Here is a 17,291-nt window from a genome sequence, read left to right as displayed (position 1 = left end):
CAGGCAGTCTGGAGTGGCTGCAGAGGAACAACCAATCAGAAGGGATGCTGGGACAGCAAGCCTGTGACCAGAAAGGCTCTATATAAGATAAGCAGCAGACAAGAGAAGTTGCTGCGTGGAGCTCAAGGAGTGAAGATGGGGAGAGTGGAAGAGCAGCAGTACCATGGACAGCTCATACAAAATGGACTGAAGCCCAGGGATGGCCAGGTGACTGGCTAGCAGGAAAAACAGCAGGACCAGGAGAAGGTCAGGATGGACAGTCAGAAGCTAAGTGACAGTACCAAGAGACCCTGCTGGTCTAGTTGAAGACTGAGTCCAGTGAAGCCTGCTGAAACACAGTCAGCTGTGGATATTAACATGGGCCACAGCAGGGTGGCTGAAGAAGTCAATGCCTCTGGGAGAAGCCATAGTGCTACAGCCCCATATCAGGGCTTTGAGAAGAACACAGACTGTATGCCCAGGAAAGAGGGGCACGGTGTGCAGTTCAGCCAAAGAGATGAGCTCCAAAGACCTACAAAAGCAGAACCATTGTCCTGGAGCACTCACGACAGACAGGTGCCACCCTGTTGTTATAAGTTCAAATAAACAAAAAGAGGGTCACACTCAACCAACCAAAGGAGGCCACCCATGAGAGGTGGATGCTGCCCCGGCAAAAGATTGTGATCACAGGCATATCAGCCAGAGAAAGGGGGTGCGCGCAAGAGACAAGGTCATCATCCCTGCTCTGACTACATAACATATCCCCTCTTTTCTCTCTCTTTTCCTTGCCATCTCTTCCAGCCTCAGTTTTTCTTTCTTAGTACATTACAGATGAAATTCCCTTTATAGCCAACCAGGATTTTTCTCATGTGCTGAGACTTTCCAGGGTCTCATCAAGATGACAGATAAAGCAACTGTAAGTTATCAGCTCTTACTTTCTCATGCTGTACCTGGCTAGTAAGGAGGAGTATTGATTTAGTTTTGATGCCACATAGTTGATAAATATGCATGAGGATTTGGGGTTATTTAACTGTACTTTTTAATTCTCCTTGCCTTGCTGATTCTTTCAGCCAATGGTTTCTTTGTATGCATGGCAAACTGCTGTGTGACAGCCCTGTTCTCTCTGGTTGGGACCTTTCCAGGGTTTGTTAATCCAAAATCTTCAGAAACGTTAGTGTTCAAAGAATAAGAGGGTGAAGTATCTCCCTTATGTGTGAGAAAGAAAGGAATAGAGACTGTTACGCTCAGGAGATTGGACCATGAAGGCCTGGGACTAAGGGGTATTCACCTCTGTCTTAGGGGAAAGAAGAACAGAAGGCACCTGATTCCTTCCTTCTGAGAGAGATGTTCAGGTAGCTGAGGGCTCTTAATGAGTGCTTACGTGAAGGGCATAACCTACTCAAATAGGGAAAGGGACAGAGATTCTTCAGTGAGAGCAGGAAAATGTAGCCATATCAATTTCCATTGAAAAACTGAGGAGTAGATTTTTGACCAAGAAAGCTTAAGCCCAGATAAATCTGTTGGTCTCAAAGGTGCCACAGGACTCCTCACTGTTTTAGCATATACACACTAACACATCCACCCCTCTAAAATTCATTTTCCTTGTGAATGTGGAACTGGCTGAAGACTCAGTTCTGTATTTGGAGTGGCGACTCATAGGTCCCTCATTCTGGAAAAAGAGCAAACCAAAAATGTATCTGTATTTTCAATGCATTTGTTAAATGACACACGGGCAAGCAGTATTAGTAAATGTTGTAGATAGTTACATATATAATTACGAAGAACCAGTGGTTACACTGTTTTTGTGCTGTATGCGCTTACTCTTGTAATAACATGGTGTTTGGAGCTGCTCCATCCTCCTCACTTTCCCCTCCTCATGCCTTTCCCACACAAACAATTCATTACAAGGGAGTTTCCTCTCCTCATTAGGAGTGTCGGAGTATTGGGGGAATGGTGGCTGTGGAAGATCATATCTTCTCACATGGGAAATCTGTAGCAAGGCTACTTATACTTCACTCATTGCAAGAAAGTGGCTGCAGGGAAAAAGAAAAAAAGGAAGAATTAGGGATTCCTCTTCATCTTTCTCTCCCTTCCCCATATAAGTGACAATTTCTTTTTCTTCCCCACTTCTTTAGCTCAGCCAGAACAGTGGAAGAGTGGGAAGTAGTAATCACTGGCAGTGCATCATTTAGCACCTGTCTGGTTGGTGATAGTAGTGTTGTTATTAGAGATTAGCTCCATGGAACCTGTTTATATGGAATGAATGTTTGCTATAAAGCTCAATAGGAAATTGTTCCGTTGCCGACAGCGGTTGTCAGAAATGAGTCCTCCAAACCATTCACACTCTGTTGCATTTTCTGCAACGGTGTTGGGGGAAAAAATTGATCTTTTCAACAATGCTGGAAGTTAAACCCTTTCCAGCTCTAGTTCAGAGAACCTATCATCGACAGCCACTGTCAGCAGAGGATCAGTTTCCTAATCGAAATATGACTTAGGGGAATGAAGGAACATGAAAAGGTACCGAAACATTTCAGGGTTTCCCCTGCAGTCCTGTAAGTGTAAACAAGCCCTCAGTTCAGAGCTCCCAGACTTGCAAGCATTAGATGACAACTTGCTGTGCTAGAGCAGCAGGTGATTTTTCTTTATTTGGTTTTTTTTGTAAACGATGACTCGAGCAATGATCAAGATGGAGTATCAGGCATTTGAATATGCTCAAACTATTCCAGCAGCATACCCAACCATCCCTAATCTGAAACTTCTTTCCATGCTTGTTTGAAGATATGATTGTTAGACTTGCATATCACATTGAGACTCCATCTGTGGGGTTTGTACAAAGTGTGTTGCATTCTATGGAGCATATTCAGTTTAGTGCTGAGTGCAAAAGAAAGACCTGTGTTGAAAATTGCATCTGAAGGGCTTCAGCACCTCTGATAAAATTTAATTTATCATGAACATTACAGCCATGCTCCAAATGTGCTACACTTTCTACATCCACATAGGAAAGTCTAGTCTGGGGTTAGAGAGATAATGGGTACAGGATGATGGGGAAGAGGGAATGTTTGTGATATATGAAGCTCCAGTTGCCTCTTTGCCTTTGTTATGGGTACTGTTGTAAGAGAGGGTCAATGGAAAAATTTTAAGGAGGGGATGGTAGGGAGGCCTGACAGGTCAGCTCAGGAAGGTGGAGTAGGGAACGGTGATGGATGAGGAAGAACTGGATAAATATTGGATGGTTGAGGGTAGCATTATTGATAGGGCTGATGGAAAGGCATGATTGTCTAAGTAAGCAGGGAAGAACTGTACAGGTCTATGAATATCAGAGCAAGAATCTTAAACCTGAGGGCCTGGAGAAGAGAACTGTGAGGGGCCTGAAGGCGATGTGAGAGAGACAAGCCAGATCAAATTACATACAACATCATAGCAGCTGTGGTTTTAAGGGTGCAGGTGATGACAAGGGTGTTAGAGGAGACGGTAGTGATCGAGGGAATAGTGGTCAAGAGTTTTTCTGGACAGAAATGAAACTTTGGATCCCAATATTGAAGCAACAGGATTTTGACACTGCCTGGACTAGGGGAGAGTAAAGAGTAAAAGACCTACATAGATTCGGCTGTCAGTGTTGTAGTCTCCTGTAGAGGGCGTTCATCTTTGGGTGATAGGGAATAGAATTTGGAGAAGAGGGAGGAACAGATATGAAATATGGTGTGAATGTGCTCTTCTATTCCAAGTGTGTGCGCACGTCTGGCAGGGCTGCTGGCAGCTGGTGGTGCATGTTTGTTGTTGGTTAGTTTCCTTTGTCTCATCTTTGCAATTCATCTCTGAATGCATTTTCCTTTCTGAGAGCTTTAGAGATCCCTTAGTGAGGTTACTTCTGCAGCATAGGGAACTGGGGTTTGGTCAACATGTTGTGCTTTTGAACATTGGGTCTGGAAGGAATTCTTGGATATGGTTTAGCTTGGGTTTTACTCTAATCACTTTTATAAGTGTGAGCAGTGAAATAAAAACAAATAAATTGCATTGAAATGATGTTTTCTGGGGTAGGATAACACTATTTTGTGGCTGCCTTGTGCTTGTATAAAGCGGGTGAACAGCAGAGAACTAAACACAGATGCTGTCAAAGTGGTTAGAGAAAAGCCTTTTACAGGCAAAACTGCTCACCCACAAGGCCAAGGCAACTTGACTTAAGGCAAAAATGTGAGATAATCTATAGCAGCGGAAATGAAACATCCAAATGTAATCATGAAAGTGCTACAAAGAATAAAGACCATATGTAGGCCAGAGTGTTCAGGAACTGTTTCACTCCTCCCCTCTTCAAATATCATCCAAGCCCTGTCTTGCCTTTTACCTCTCCAGTTAGAGGTAGTTTTCCCAGCCACCCGCTTCAAGAGGGTGCAGAGGTTTTTCAGGATTTTCTGCCAAGGGGAATATTAAATCATCTTTCCTATAAAGTTGCTAGAATTTAATACATTAGATTCCTGCTCAGTTTCCTTTGACACTGTTTATAGACTGCATACACATCTAATTCCATAAGCTTTTATGAGTTTCTTTGTTACAAAAGCAGTGTATGAACAGGTTCTTCAGTGGGGAGGAAGAATTACATGTTGTTTGTATTCTGGTAGCACCCACAGTATGCTAAGAACTGTCCACACAATGAAAGAGTCCTTTCCTGAAAAGCTTACTCCCACAAGCCCCTTTTCATTTGCGAATACTGCCATATGCTCCAGTGGAAAGTAGAAAAGATTAAAATCTGCTCTCCGTATGTTGCACCAGAATCTGTTTTGTACTTCCCGAAAAGTCTGGGTTTTTTAATTTTTTTTTAAATCATGAATATAAAAGGAATATGTAATACACTATGCCACTTCATGGTAAGTGCATATTAGACTCGTCTGTGGGTGTTGACCAGTTCTCTCTCTAATGCAGTGGAACATAGTTACAGTACATGACAGTGTAAAATCAGTTGTTAAAAGTCCTTGATGGCTGTTGCCGATGTTGCTTCAAGCCAATCAGAGCCTTGTTGAAGTGTCTGAACTTCTTCATTTTAGTTTCATTAATGAATATCAAATAGATTGATTTGCGGTGGTTGAAACAGCTTCCTTTGTTTACAGACCTCTCTTTTCAGCAACTCTGAGTCCAGCAGCTTACTTGTAAAGTTATAGGCTCATGGCAGGCATTCAGGTATGATATAAGAATGAGTCATATTCTTGTAAGTACTTCATTCTCACCCATATTCCCCTCTTAATGATTTGTCAGTAAATATCTTCTTGAGAAAAACTTGTATGGCTTTAGGAGAGGGGCCTACCTGAATTGTGAATATGTAACTTCCAAACACATGCACACATGCACAAACTGTCTTTAGGTGCAGACATACTCTGAATGATGTCACTGGGAGTCCTCTCTCAGCTGCACTCTTTCCATAGAAGCCGTTTCTGTTTTTCATAGATATTAAGGATTCTTGTCCTTAGCCATTATTTCATCAAAGGGACTGGTAAAGGTAACGTTTTTCCATTACAGTAAGTGCTTGAGCACTTATGTATCTTGGCTCTGGGATTTTAATCCACAGACCCCCATACAGAAGATGGTGTGTATCAAGATTTTAATGCTTTAAAAATTGCATAATTATGTAAGCATAATAGTTTTTTCTGGGCCCAGTTTTCATTTGGGGGAAAGAAAGTGATGAAGGTGCACTAGCGTTTTTGATGCTCTTAAGACTATCTTACAGTACCTGGGCTTTAGACTGCAAACAAACCCTGTTTCAAGTTCTATTTTATTGTTTCTCCTAATCCTTCTATCAAGAAGATTGTTGCAAGTCAAAACCTCACTGAGTAGCTCCCCCATGATGTGACAGTGTTTCCTACTGATATTTCAGAAGATAGAACCTGCCACTGGTTCGTTGGGAGTCATTCTTGTTCTAGGCTAAATTCCCTGGCAGGCCCCTTTGGAAAGGTGAAGACAGCACATGAAAATAACGTATTATGAATTGTGGAACATGTGAACCTTGAGACATTGATTCATCTCTCTGGGGTTGCTGAGCGTTACTGAGGCTACTAGAGCTGAGCCATTCATAGAAGCCCTTCTTGCAAGTATAGTCTTGCTGCCTCAACCACCAAATCATCTAGTTAGCTTCTTACTTTTCAAGAATGAATAATCACTTACTGCACAAGTGTCGGCCATGTCTGGTGGCAATCAATCAAGTCATTTATCATGTCACTCTAATATTGACAGTCTTTGTACTTCTCTGTCAAATCTGAATTACCAGTTCAGCATTCCATGGAGGCAGATTCTGTGGAGCTCATTAGTGTGTGTAATTCTAGAAGTTACTGTCTCATCCGTCCACTTCTCAGATTTCAAGGCCACTGGGTAGAACTAAAGTAGAATACATGTGCCCTCCAGGACATCCTAGCAATAAGTGTATTGCCCCCTTCACCAAGTTTATTGTAAACTCATTTGCAAAATGTGCAGTATATTTCCTGGATTTGAGTGAGTCTCGAAATAAAATGTTGTTGAGAACAGATCTGCTACCTACACAAATGCCAAATGGACCAAGGAATCTTTTTTTTGTTTTTTTTTTTGTTTTTTTCTGTGCTTCCAATGAGAGGATTGTCGGCTGGCCTCATGTGGGATCTTTCTCCAAAACAAGTCTCAAATGTCCCTATAAGAAATGTTCTGAGCCTGGGAAGAGCCAGTTGCTTGTGTGCATTAATCCCAGCTGTCTGAACTTTAAACAAGCTTTTCATAGTTCTCTGAAGACCACAGATGCTGGAAGGAGTAAAGCAAATATGATACAGGTTGAAACCCTCTAGTCTAGCACTCTTGGGACTTGACCAGTGTCAAACAAGAGAATTTGCTGGACCATGGGAGGTCAGTATTGTCCATCAGCCTTACCGTCACTTTCACTGCTTACTGGGCTCTTAGCAGACATTTGGGGGAAACTAGAGCTAAATGGTAACACAGAACTCTGAGAATCAGGACTGGTGTTTGTAAACAAACTCTATGGGACCATGGGACACTTGGCCACACTCATGATAAGTAGGTGTCCAGCTACCTAAAATCATGCAGGATTATGGATTTTGCCAGACAAGAGAGTGCTGGATGAGAGGCGTTGAGCCTGGAGTGATCTTTTCCAGAAATTTAAAATGAGATTGATTCTGTCATGGCTGTAAAATACCATCCTTTTGTCATAACAGGCTTTTAAAATGTATGCCCTCTTGTAAATGAAGTGTAATGTCAGACTAATGAATTCATCAACAATCTCATGAGAGCTGTTGAGCCCCTGAAGCTGAAATTGTATTCTCTTGCTGATTTAAGAGTATGTTCTATCAAGGGTGTATGTTATAAAGGAAGGCATTATAGGACTGGAAGGGACCTCAAGAGGTCATCTAATCCAGTTGCCTACACTCGTGGTGAGACTAGGTATTAACCTGTCCCTGACAGGTGTCTGGAAAATACTGGGCTGGTAGAGAGATGAGAGCCATAATACAGTAGATTAGTGGCAGTGGCTTAGATCGTCTGGACTGTATTGCAGAAAGAAATTGGAGAGAACAACCTAGTACCCAGCAGGTCAAAGTGATCTCAACAGAGAAGGTGTGAGGACTCTCCAGTTTTGTGTGATTTTTCTCAGAACAGAATCAGTTCAGTTTCTAGCATGTGGCCATCATGTGTGCAGAGCTAGGACATGGTGTTCAGATACTGCAGTGGTGGATGCAGCATCAAAGCCGAGTTGACAGCTGATCCATGCCTTGGAGCTTGTAAACGTTTTCATGGAGTGAATTTGTCTGACGCCAGGGGGTATGAGTGTCCTTTCACTAGGCAACCAAAGTAGCATTAACTGTGATTTTGAACCTCTTGACCTCCCTGGAAAGCAAAGTGAGGGTGAAGACTGGGGAGAGCTCCCTGACCCAGGACTTGCCAGTTAGTCTGGCTGAGTAATAGGGGAGGGGAAGGAAAGTCCTGTGTTCAAATAGCATGTGATCCTGGGTAGGTCATTGTCTGAGGGAACAGTCCACGTTCACAGATGCTGGTGTGTGGTATGTTTGCCAGGGGCAACTTGCCTGATAAGCTGGTGGGGGGCGGAGGGAGGCCTGGCATTCCAGCTCATGAGCACATGGTGTAGAGCAGGGGTCAGCAACCCCCAGCATGGGTGCCAAGAATGGCATGCAAGCCGATTTTCATTGGCACACAAGGTGGGAGTTCAGCCCTGTCCCTCTTCCCCACATGCAGCCAGGAGCTTGCTCAAAGCCATGCTGCCTGTGGATTAACAAAAGACCAGCTAGTGCTACCAACCACCACCTAAACAGTAAAGCTCTGTGTCTTAATGTATTAATGAAGCTGTTGTAAGTATATCTATTAGTGACTTTACTTAGAGGTCAAAAGGTCAAATTTCAGCACTCTGTCTCAGAAGGGTTCCTGACCCCTTTGTAGAGTTTGTAAGGAGGGCACAGAATAGCTTCATCTTTACCAGTATGTGATTTATTTGACAGCTTTTGCTCCTCATTCCATTCTGCCCCTCAGCTCTGAAAGTTATTTATTCTTTGTCCACAATTTGATCACAAGCATCCCAGACAGCTCTCAGCTCTGGCAGTGTCTCGTCCTCTTTAGGAGGCAGCTGCATGGGGTGGTGCTGGGAGGTGAGGGCATGTGAGTTTCACATGAGGCAGCCAGCACGGGGCTTCTGTAGAGTTCCAGGGCCTTCAGAGCCCAACAGCATTGCAGCTAACTGTCTGCCAGCAGCAGTGTATGCCCACACATGCAGATGGCTTTCAGCCCCCATCACAAGCATTCAGTCTTCCCTTACACTCTGTGCTGTCTCCCTCCTTCTTACAGACTGCTCCCCCCTGCCCCCCGCCAGAACAAAACCTAGCAGGCCAGGTTCAATATGGAAGTTGCAGCTGATTCCTGGAGAGAAAGAGCCAGGACACAGAACAGTTTGAGCTGCTGATCCTTTTTTCCAGTGGGGAAGGAGCTTCAGAGAGCAGGGAACACACCTGCTAAGAGCTCCAGGACACCAGGCCAGCCTGAGATGGAAGTTGCGAACTGGGAGCATACCCTTTCACTTGGTCTGCAATGTCCCTGTCACCAACCTGTTTCCCATGGAAATACTGCTGGAGCAGGGAAGCTGAGTAGCACTAAAAGCCACTAGAGGGCTCTGAAAAAACTGCATGATATTTAACCTTTAAGATTCTGTTTCCCTCACTGACATTCTGATAAAAAAAAAAGGGGGGGGGGCAGGAGGAATTTGTCTTTCATTTTTTGTTTTTCCCCCTACTGACTGAATTTGAGTTCTGGGTTGTGTGAAGTCTAGCTGATAGGTGAGAGGGTCAGGAAAAGTCAGGGAACATGTGATAGGTAGGTTGTCCAGTTGGGTAGCTCAAGTTAGTTAATAAGATGAAATTGGTGACACACAGAACCTTATGATCCTCAGTTAATGCAGACACGTAATTGAAATTGTAGAAAAATCATTGTGCATAAGAATAAATACAGTAAAGTGGTCTCTTGCATTGCTCATACTAACAGTCTTGTGCAGGGCATACTTACAACCTTATGCAAACAACAAGAAAGAAAAATGAAAAAAAAAACCCTCCAAAGAAGGGGAGGTGTGGAGTGGGGCCAGTTTTCTTACATGATTGGCCCATGGCATCATCCCTGTGTTCCAGCTTGGGATGGATTTGACAACCTATCCTACACTGTTCCCTATTCCACCCACAGATATTCAGGAGTCAGGAGCATATTGAATCAAGTTGAGGCTCATGCTCTTATTCATATTTGATATTCTGGCAGGCCAATTTTAGGATTCTGGTTGTCCATAAAAACATTTCTGACAATTAACCCAAGCATTTGCGTCAGTCACTTTTGTAATAATTTAGGTGCATCTGTGCAGTTAGCTCTCACTGCAAAAAGCCCCTAGCATGCTACCTCTTTGTGTTTTCCCTATATATCACCAAAGGCATTACTATACTATCACAAGAGAGGTATTGCTAAATTGTTTAACCTTACTTCAAGCACATATCACTCCATAATCTTCAGTCAAGCACATAATACTCATTCTATCTTAAACTGCCAACTTCCACTAGGTCTCAGTGTAAGCCCTCAACATGTAAAGTTTAAAACGCATAGCCAAGCATATTGTTAATACATATATTTTGGTTCATGAATTTGTTTGCTACAGCTTTGATAACTTCTATACTCTTTTACCCAAAAATGTAGACCCTCAGCTATCTTGTCAGGGTGAAGAGTCAGTGAGGTTAGTAGGTAGAATGATCTTTTTGGTTAACAGGGCCATACACTGTAAAAGAGATTTTATTTTTTAGAGATGCAGACATTAACTATTTCAATTCCTGTTGTTTTAGCAGATGAGCCTATATCACAACAATGTCAATCGAAATATGGAACAGACTCTAAAGCAAGTACTGCAGTGTCTGTAGGGGGTGTTTCTATTGAAGTGGATAAGTACCTGGTTTAGCCAATGAGCTGTTGTGTGATAATGATCAAGTCCTTTAGTTTTTCTGTCCCCTTTCTTTGCCTATTTGTAAAATATTTGAACATTTAACACATTTTTAATGCTAAATAAAAAAATAAAGTTAGTTTAATGCCTTCTGCACTCTTGGCCTGAGATTCATTATTGTTTGTAAAATCACTTTTGAGACTCAGGTTTAATGGAAATGTAAAACATTCTCCTGTTAATTGCCTTTTCATGCAGGTCACATTTTTAGACTTCAGCTGAGCAGAATGCAATGAGAGTCAGAGTTAGCAGAGGTTTTGCTTGTTTTAGGGTTATAAAGCTTTCTGCAGTCCAGGCGAAGACATCTTGCCTTTGAAACCACAAGTGTAATGTCTGCATCTCCCTCTCACTTTGAAGGATATTAATCTATTGTTTTAGGATTTGACTAGATGGCTAAGGTGTAATTCACCTTCAAGAAGATTGTAAAATGAAATGTCTCTATTTGCTTGGGACTGATACAACTCAGTAAGGACTGCAGCACTGGAATCATGTAGACATCACAGATTTGTGCTAATAAATTGGGCAGGCACTATGCATCCTGCCGTAGTTTAAGTCTTCATTCACATGTACATTAGAAAACCTTACTATTGGGATTTAAAATGCAGTCATAAAATTTTATTTCTGGAGGTAAACTTAACAATGAAGGTGTCATCCAGGAGCAAATTCTGTTTAGTGGAAAGGTTCTTTTAGAAGGGTGGGGAAGCAGGGTGTTCTTTGGCTGGTTTTCCTTGCTGGAATTACATTACTGCTCTGTAAGTGTAAGTGTCCCAGGTGTGTCACTGCTGTGTTTTGTCTGCATGTGTAATGTGTGTGGACTCAGACCAGTTACACAGTTTGCATATTGTGTTTGGATTTTGCAGGGTGACTATGACCGCAGTAAAACCAAAGTGCTTCACTTCAGCATGAACCCCGCAAGCCTGGCCAAGCAGCAGCGAAAGGAGGAACAGCACCAGCTCCAGGAAGAATGTGAAAGGCTAAGAGAGCTGGTCAGGGTCCTGGAAGGAGGAGGCTCCATCCCTGAGAATCTGGAGATGGTCGGAAGTTTGCAGTCGCCCCAAGAAGTTGCAGGTATTTTGCTGGTGTTTAGCCTCATGACTATGCCAGTGTTTCTCAAACTAATATACTGCCCAAGCAACTGACTGGAGGAGTAGATCAGGGGTATTGCAGGCATTGTGGCAGGTGGGATGGTATGACGGAAATTGGGAAGGCCATGAGCCTGTGATAACGTTGCTTTGTCAATATGGTGTGGAGGTTGCCTGGTGGGATTATAAATACATAGCTCTTTTGTACAGTAAATGGGGTGTCTTTGGCTGGGCAGTACTGACAGAATGCAGAAAGGAAATATCTCCTTCCTTTCAGGACTGAGCTCAGCTCTGGAGGTCTCATGGACAGCACAAAATAACTCAGCTGTGGGAAAACAAGCAGCTGAAATCTTTTATGATCTGGTTTTAAACTAATATTGTTTATCAGTATATATGTGCCCCATTCATCACATTGAAATTCAAATGAAAACAGAATATGTCTTTCCCTGGACTAAATACATTTCATAGAATCTAATATTCTGTAGAATCATAGAGTAGAGTTACTGAGGCACAGTAACTCCTCACTTAATGTTGTCCCATTGAATGTTGTTATATTGCTCATCTACTAGAGCATAGGAACAGTTATTTAAAATCATGCAGTGGCCCTTTATTATGTCATTTGGCCTCCTGCTTTATCCACTAGTTGCAGGATTTTTTAGAAAAGCAGCCTGTTCGTTGGGGCTTTGTACCTTTGGATCCAAGGCAGGCTAACAGTCCCTCATCAGCTCCCCTAAGTTCCCTGCAAGGGATGCTGTAGTTCAGCTGCCTCTCCTGTCAAGCCCTCCTCTCTCTCCCCAGTCAAGGCCCCTACTCTGTACCCCATCTCCACAAAGCAGGCTGATAACAGCTACAGATTCTTGAATCTGAACTTTCTCATCTTTAGTACTGTACCTAAAAGGGCAGTGTACTTCAGGCAAGGTCAGTGTTCTTAAAGGAGCACCGTGCACCTCTGTCTCCCTCTCCACCTCTCAAACACTCTTTCTGTGCATCACTGTCTCATACACACAGTGTATGTGTCTTGCTGTCTCTCTCTCTCACACACACCCCCACCCCTTGGCAATGTGCAGCCATGGATGCACCATCTGGAGGAGACAATGATGCACTCCAGCAGGATAGTGTGTGGTCATCATCACATTCAGTTTCCGCAGGGTAGCATCTGCAGCCTCCCTCCTGCCTCAGTCCATGCTGCCTTGTAGTGGGTGTGTCGACTTTAACAAAAATGTATTCACCCTTGCAGGGTCAGCCGAGTGCTAGTTCACCATGTAGTAGCAAGCCATTCCCTGGGAAATATTCCACCCTCTCACTCGTCCACCTTTACAATCATCATTGCTGTGTACGGTATTAAATTGTTTAAAACTTATACTGCCTATGCATATACTGCCTTTTCTCTGCTGAAAAAAATTTCCCTGGCACCTAACCCTCCCTGCCCCCAGAATTCTTAGGGGGAAATTGCATTCACTTAACATTGTTGAAGTAGCATTTTTCAGAAACATAACTACCATGTTAACCAAGAAGTTACTGTACAGTCATTCTTTCATTTAGATATGGGACAGAGACCTTATAGTACAGTTACTGTAAAGTTCAGTTCTCTCTCTTTGTAAATCAAAGTAACAATATTTTTAAAAATCATAACTTATCACCTGAAACACTGAGAAGTGACCAGGCAGTTTATTCATGCTGCAGAACCCAAGAGATGTAACTATTGAAGCTCAGACCCACGTATATCTGCTCTAAAATTTTCTGAAGAGAAAAGTAAACCAATCTACACAACGGAAGGAAGGGCTGTGGAGACCAGACATGTTGTGATGTGGGCAATGCATTTATGGCTAGTGCCTGCAGGTAATGACGCTCCTTAAAACGTGTCGCCCAGAAAACAGTGCATTGCAGGAAATTTGTGATCCATGAACCTTCTCAGACTTGTTTTAAAGAAATCCCTGATAGAAGTGGCTCTCCTTGTGGCACTGAAATACTCAGAAAGTTAGTTTTCCCGTTAGCTCAAATGATATTATTTTATTATTGCTAAGAATGTGTTTAGTCCCAACATCTTGGTGCATTATGGCACCAAGTAAGTACAAGCACTTACACAATCTCGCTGGCATGTCTCAGTGAGCTATGGCATTAACTGCTTCTCTGGATGAAGGAGGAATAAGAGGTCACTGAAATTTGAGGTACAGACTCAGTCCATCCTCACTGTTGTTTACCTGTTTGTGGTAACTAATTGCTAGGTGCTTTCCCAACATTTAAGGAGGGCATATCCCACTCCAAAAATTTCCAGGCTAAGGATCCCAAAGGGACAGAGAGACTTCTCGGGAATAGTGTTTACCCTGTAATTCAAACCTGAATTTTACTATTTAGATTACAGAAAGTGTGGTTGTTCAGTGCCTGCTTCTCATTATGCTTCTGCACAGACAGGTGTGTCTAATTCTGCAGATATATATATGTGGGTGCCACAGCCCCCCAAACTGAGAGAATATTGTTACCATCAGTGGCAGAGAGGATGCAGAGGTGAGGTCATATTTTGGCTTTTCCAGTCCTGAATGAATCTCTGGCGTTTAATATAAACTAATTAGACCATTTCCTCTCAGGGAGTATTTTTCTTGTATATGCCACATGTGATTTGCTGTTCATTATTATTCTGCATCCTCTCCCTCAGTTTACTTGTAGCTGTTCATTTGATGTTTCTCTGCCAGAAAGCTACCAAGTTTGTCTCTAGCTCATGGGGGGATACATCTTTAAGTTGTTTTCTGTTCTTTCTTTGATTCTGCCAGTAAAACAAACAGCTCTCTGGGTTTCAATTTCTTTTCAGCTTGTTACGTCTAGTGTGTTTGTATCTTTTCTCTCCCGAGCCCTCTGCTACGTTATTCTGACTTGTGTTTGCTGACTTGTATGGAAGAGAGAATGTCCCTTGCAGTATCTAGCAGGGGTCAGGTATGCTTTTGGCTGCAGTCTGTAGCAGTCATTTATCACAGTCACAGGAGGGACTTCTGCAGCCTCCACATGGGTCCCAGTGCATATGGCAATATTCATGTAAACAAAATGGAAATAAATAGCTTGGAGCAATGCAGAGTGGGGGACTCCAGGACAGACTGTGTGATTAGAGTGAACAGGGATGTTATTGGTTTGCATGAAGAACAAAAAAGAGGAGCCCCCTTTTCTCATGCTTCATGAACTTGAGTGAACCATTCTCGGGTACAGACATTGCTGACAACAACACAGTGATCAGTTTAATACCTTTATTTTGCTGCAGAGCCATGCTTGTTTTCAGTGGCAGTCTTGTGGCCATTGAAAAGAGTATGAATATTAAGGGTGTGCCAGGTATGTTGGGCTACACAAGTTGGGTGTTGTTTGAAGACATTCATGGCACTATTACATCACTTAGCACTGAAGGGGCTAGTTATTCCTGTTTCTCACAGTCCCTAGGGATGCTTAGAAAACATATAGGTGAATATGTCACCAAAATAAAAAAAAAACAAATTGTAAATCCAGGTTTTTCACAGGTGAGGAATGAAAGACTCTCTTCTTTGTTTTTCATGGGGACGAAATCACAAGAACATTGCCTGTAGTAAATGGTGGTGAGGCAGTGCTGCTTTGCGTCTTCTTCCAGTGCAGCTTGTCTATAAGATGCAACTCAGTGGCTTGCTGGAGAAACTCTCTGTGTTCACGTTGACTTTCATTAGCATTACTGGAACTTACAGGGATCAGCAAGGGGCTGATTTTCACTGAAGCCACAGGGAGCTGCTGTTTTCATGCAAAATGTCATGAACTGGAATATTATTTGAATCACGTTTGGGGCGAGTTATAGTATCTGCCTGTGCAAGGAGCTGGTCAAGTTCAACACAAAACTTTGGAGGAGGGCAAACCCTCTCAGGCTGGACAGCATTGGTAGAGTTGGATAGAGGAAAACCGAGGACTGGTTTCTTCTATGAAAGGAAGGAAGTGGCTGTGTGTTGTGCTTATAAGAAGCACACAAGAGATTTTTAGGAAGAAGTTCAATGCACCACGTAGATTAAGGACACAGTACAGAAATCAGCATGTGCATGCATGTGCACGTGGCATGTGCACGTGCGCGCACACACACACACACACACACACACACACACACACACACACAGAGAATCCCGCCAATGATATCGTTACCAATCAAAGGCTCCCACTACCTTTGGTCAGTTTGGCTGGACCTGAGGAGGCCGCCAATTCCTACTGGTGTGATTTTCATGCTCTGAGACTGTTGCTTGGCAACATGAGACCAGAGGACTCTTGCAAAGCTACCTGATCTGATAGTCCTCAGCTTCCATTTGAGTCTATGGGATCAGTTGCAATCAATCTTACAGTAAACTTTCATATCCCGCATTCTGTTATCCAGAACTCTCACATAACTGACATTTTAAGCAGAAGTAAATTTAGTTACATTTTCCATAAGTACAGTATAGTGAAAGTAAATACAAATAAATACAGCAAATACAGTACAAGTTTACAGTGTACAATACTACTGTTGGTAAATAAAGTACTCTGCATACATTTTTGCTGGTTTCTTAATATCTAATCTTGTTTTTTCTTTAATGTTATGCATTGCTAGGTATGCCTTTCTGTTAGCCAGAATATTTGAATATCTGGCAACCTCCCGTTCCTGCTACATATGAAAGAAATTTCTGTATTTACACAAGTGTTTATCTTCAGGCTGTATTTCCGTTCTTTGAACATTTGTGCTCTCAGGGGGAAGTTGCCCCATATGCTCGTGTTCATTCCCAAGGGTCAGGAGCGCTTACTTCACCTCTAGGACTACCAATTTGCTCTACTTGTGAAAGGAGTGTTGATGTGACCTTCAGCGCCTCTGAAACCCTGGTTTCTTCCCTCCCCCTTTGGTTCATCTGTACCTAGGAATGACCTTCAAACTTATCTAATCAACACACACATTCTTCACTCATACCAAAACATTATCATTACAAAGTACAATACTTTCTTTGTAATTACAAATCGCAAAGTCCTATAGTATCTATCTATTATGTCAACAAAACCTATAACACATGGCGACCATAAAGAGTCACTTATTAGAAGGGTAGCTGTGTTCATCTTTATCTGCAAAATCAACAAGAAGTCGTGTGACACCTTATAGACTAACAGATTTTCTGGAGTATAAGCTTTCATGGGCAAAGACCCACTTTGTCAGATTCATGTCATTTCTATTCATTTCTATGTTCAGAAAGTTTATGTTCCAAAAACTCTGTTAGTCTATAAGGTGCCACAGGACTTCTCATTGATAATGAGTCACTAGGAATGGTCTCCTCTGTTCCAGCCTCGACATCAATACAGACACAAGCAGCCTGTCTGATGCATTTCTGCCAATGGCATTAAGGCCGTTCTTTTCTGCTAGTCAGAAAGGGAGGCTGGCAGGGTATGCCAAGACACATTACATTGCATGAAGTTTATTGTTGCATTCTTATACAAACACTGAAATACTACAATTTAGCTACGTGTATTGGTCAGTAAGAAAGATAATGAGGGGCCATGCATATCTTTGCGTTTTAGCACTTGTCAGGTGGGTAAATATAACGTTTGATTGTCACATTCTGCGAAGCTTTGTCTTGTAACGGTCCATGTACGTTGACTGGGTCAGTCAGGAATGAGAAATTTGAATGACCTTTAGTCAATCAGCTTTGCTACATTCAGCAAGCTTGTATGATCTGCAATTATGCTTAAGGTTTGAAAGATTATAATTACAGCAACCAAAAAGACATTAA

The 17,291-nt window shown here is 42.5% G+C and overlaps 1 protein-coding gene across 3 annotated transcripts in view; it reads left to right on the top strand.

Moving 5' to 3' along the window:
- Positions 1 to 17,291, top strand: part of MAD1L1 (mitotic arrest deficient 1 like 1) — a 655,729-nt gene that overhangs the window by 444,182 nt on the left and 194,256 nt on the right. For all 3 annotated transcript variants that reach the window (XM_075010828.1, XM_075010829.1, XM_075010830.1), the window contains exon 16: positions 11,332 to 11,539. In XM_075010828.1, coding sequence (XP_074866929.1) covers positions 11,332 to 11,539 — 208 coding nt within the window. The remainder of the gene's footprint in view (positions 1 to 11,331; positions 11,540 to 17,291) is intronic.

Source organism: Carettochelys insculpta, chromosome 16 (assembly GCF_033958435.1).
Source record: "Carettochelys insculpta isolate YL-2023 chromosome 16, ASM3395843v1, whole genome shotgun sequence".
NCBI classification, from domain to species: Eukaryota; Metazoa; Chordata; order Testudines; family Carettochelyidae; genus Carettochelys; species Carettochelys insculpta.
The sequence above is the reverse complement of the archived record's forward strand: the minus strand, read 5'-3'. Positions and strand labels throughout refer to the sequence as shown.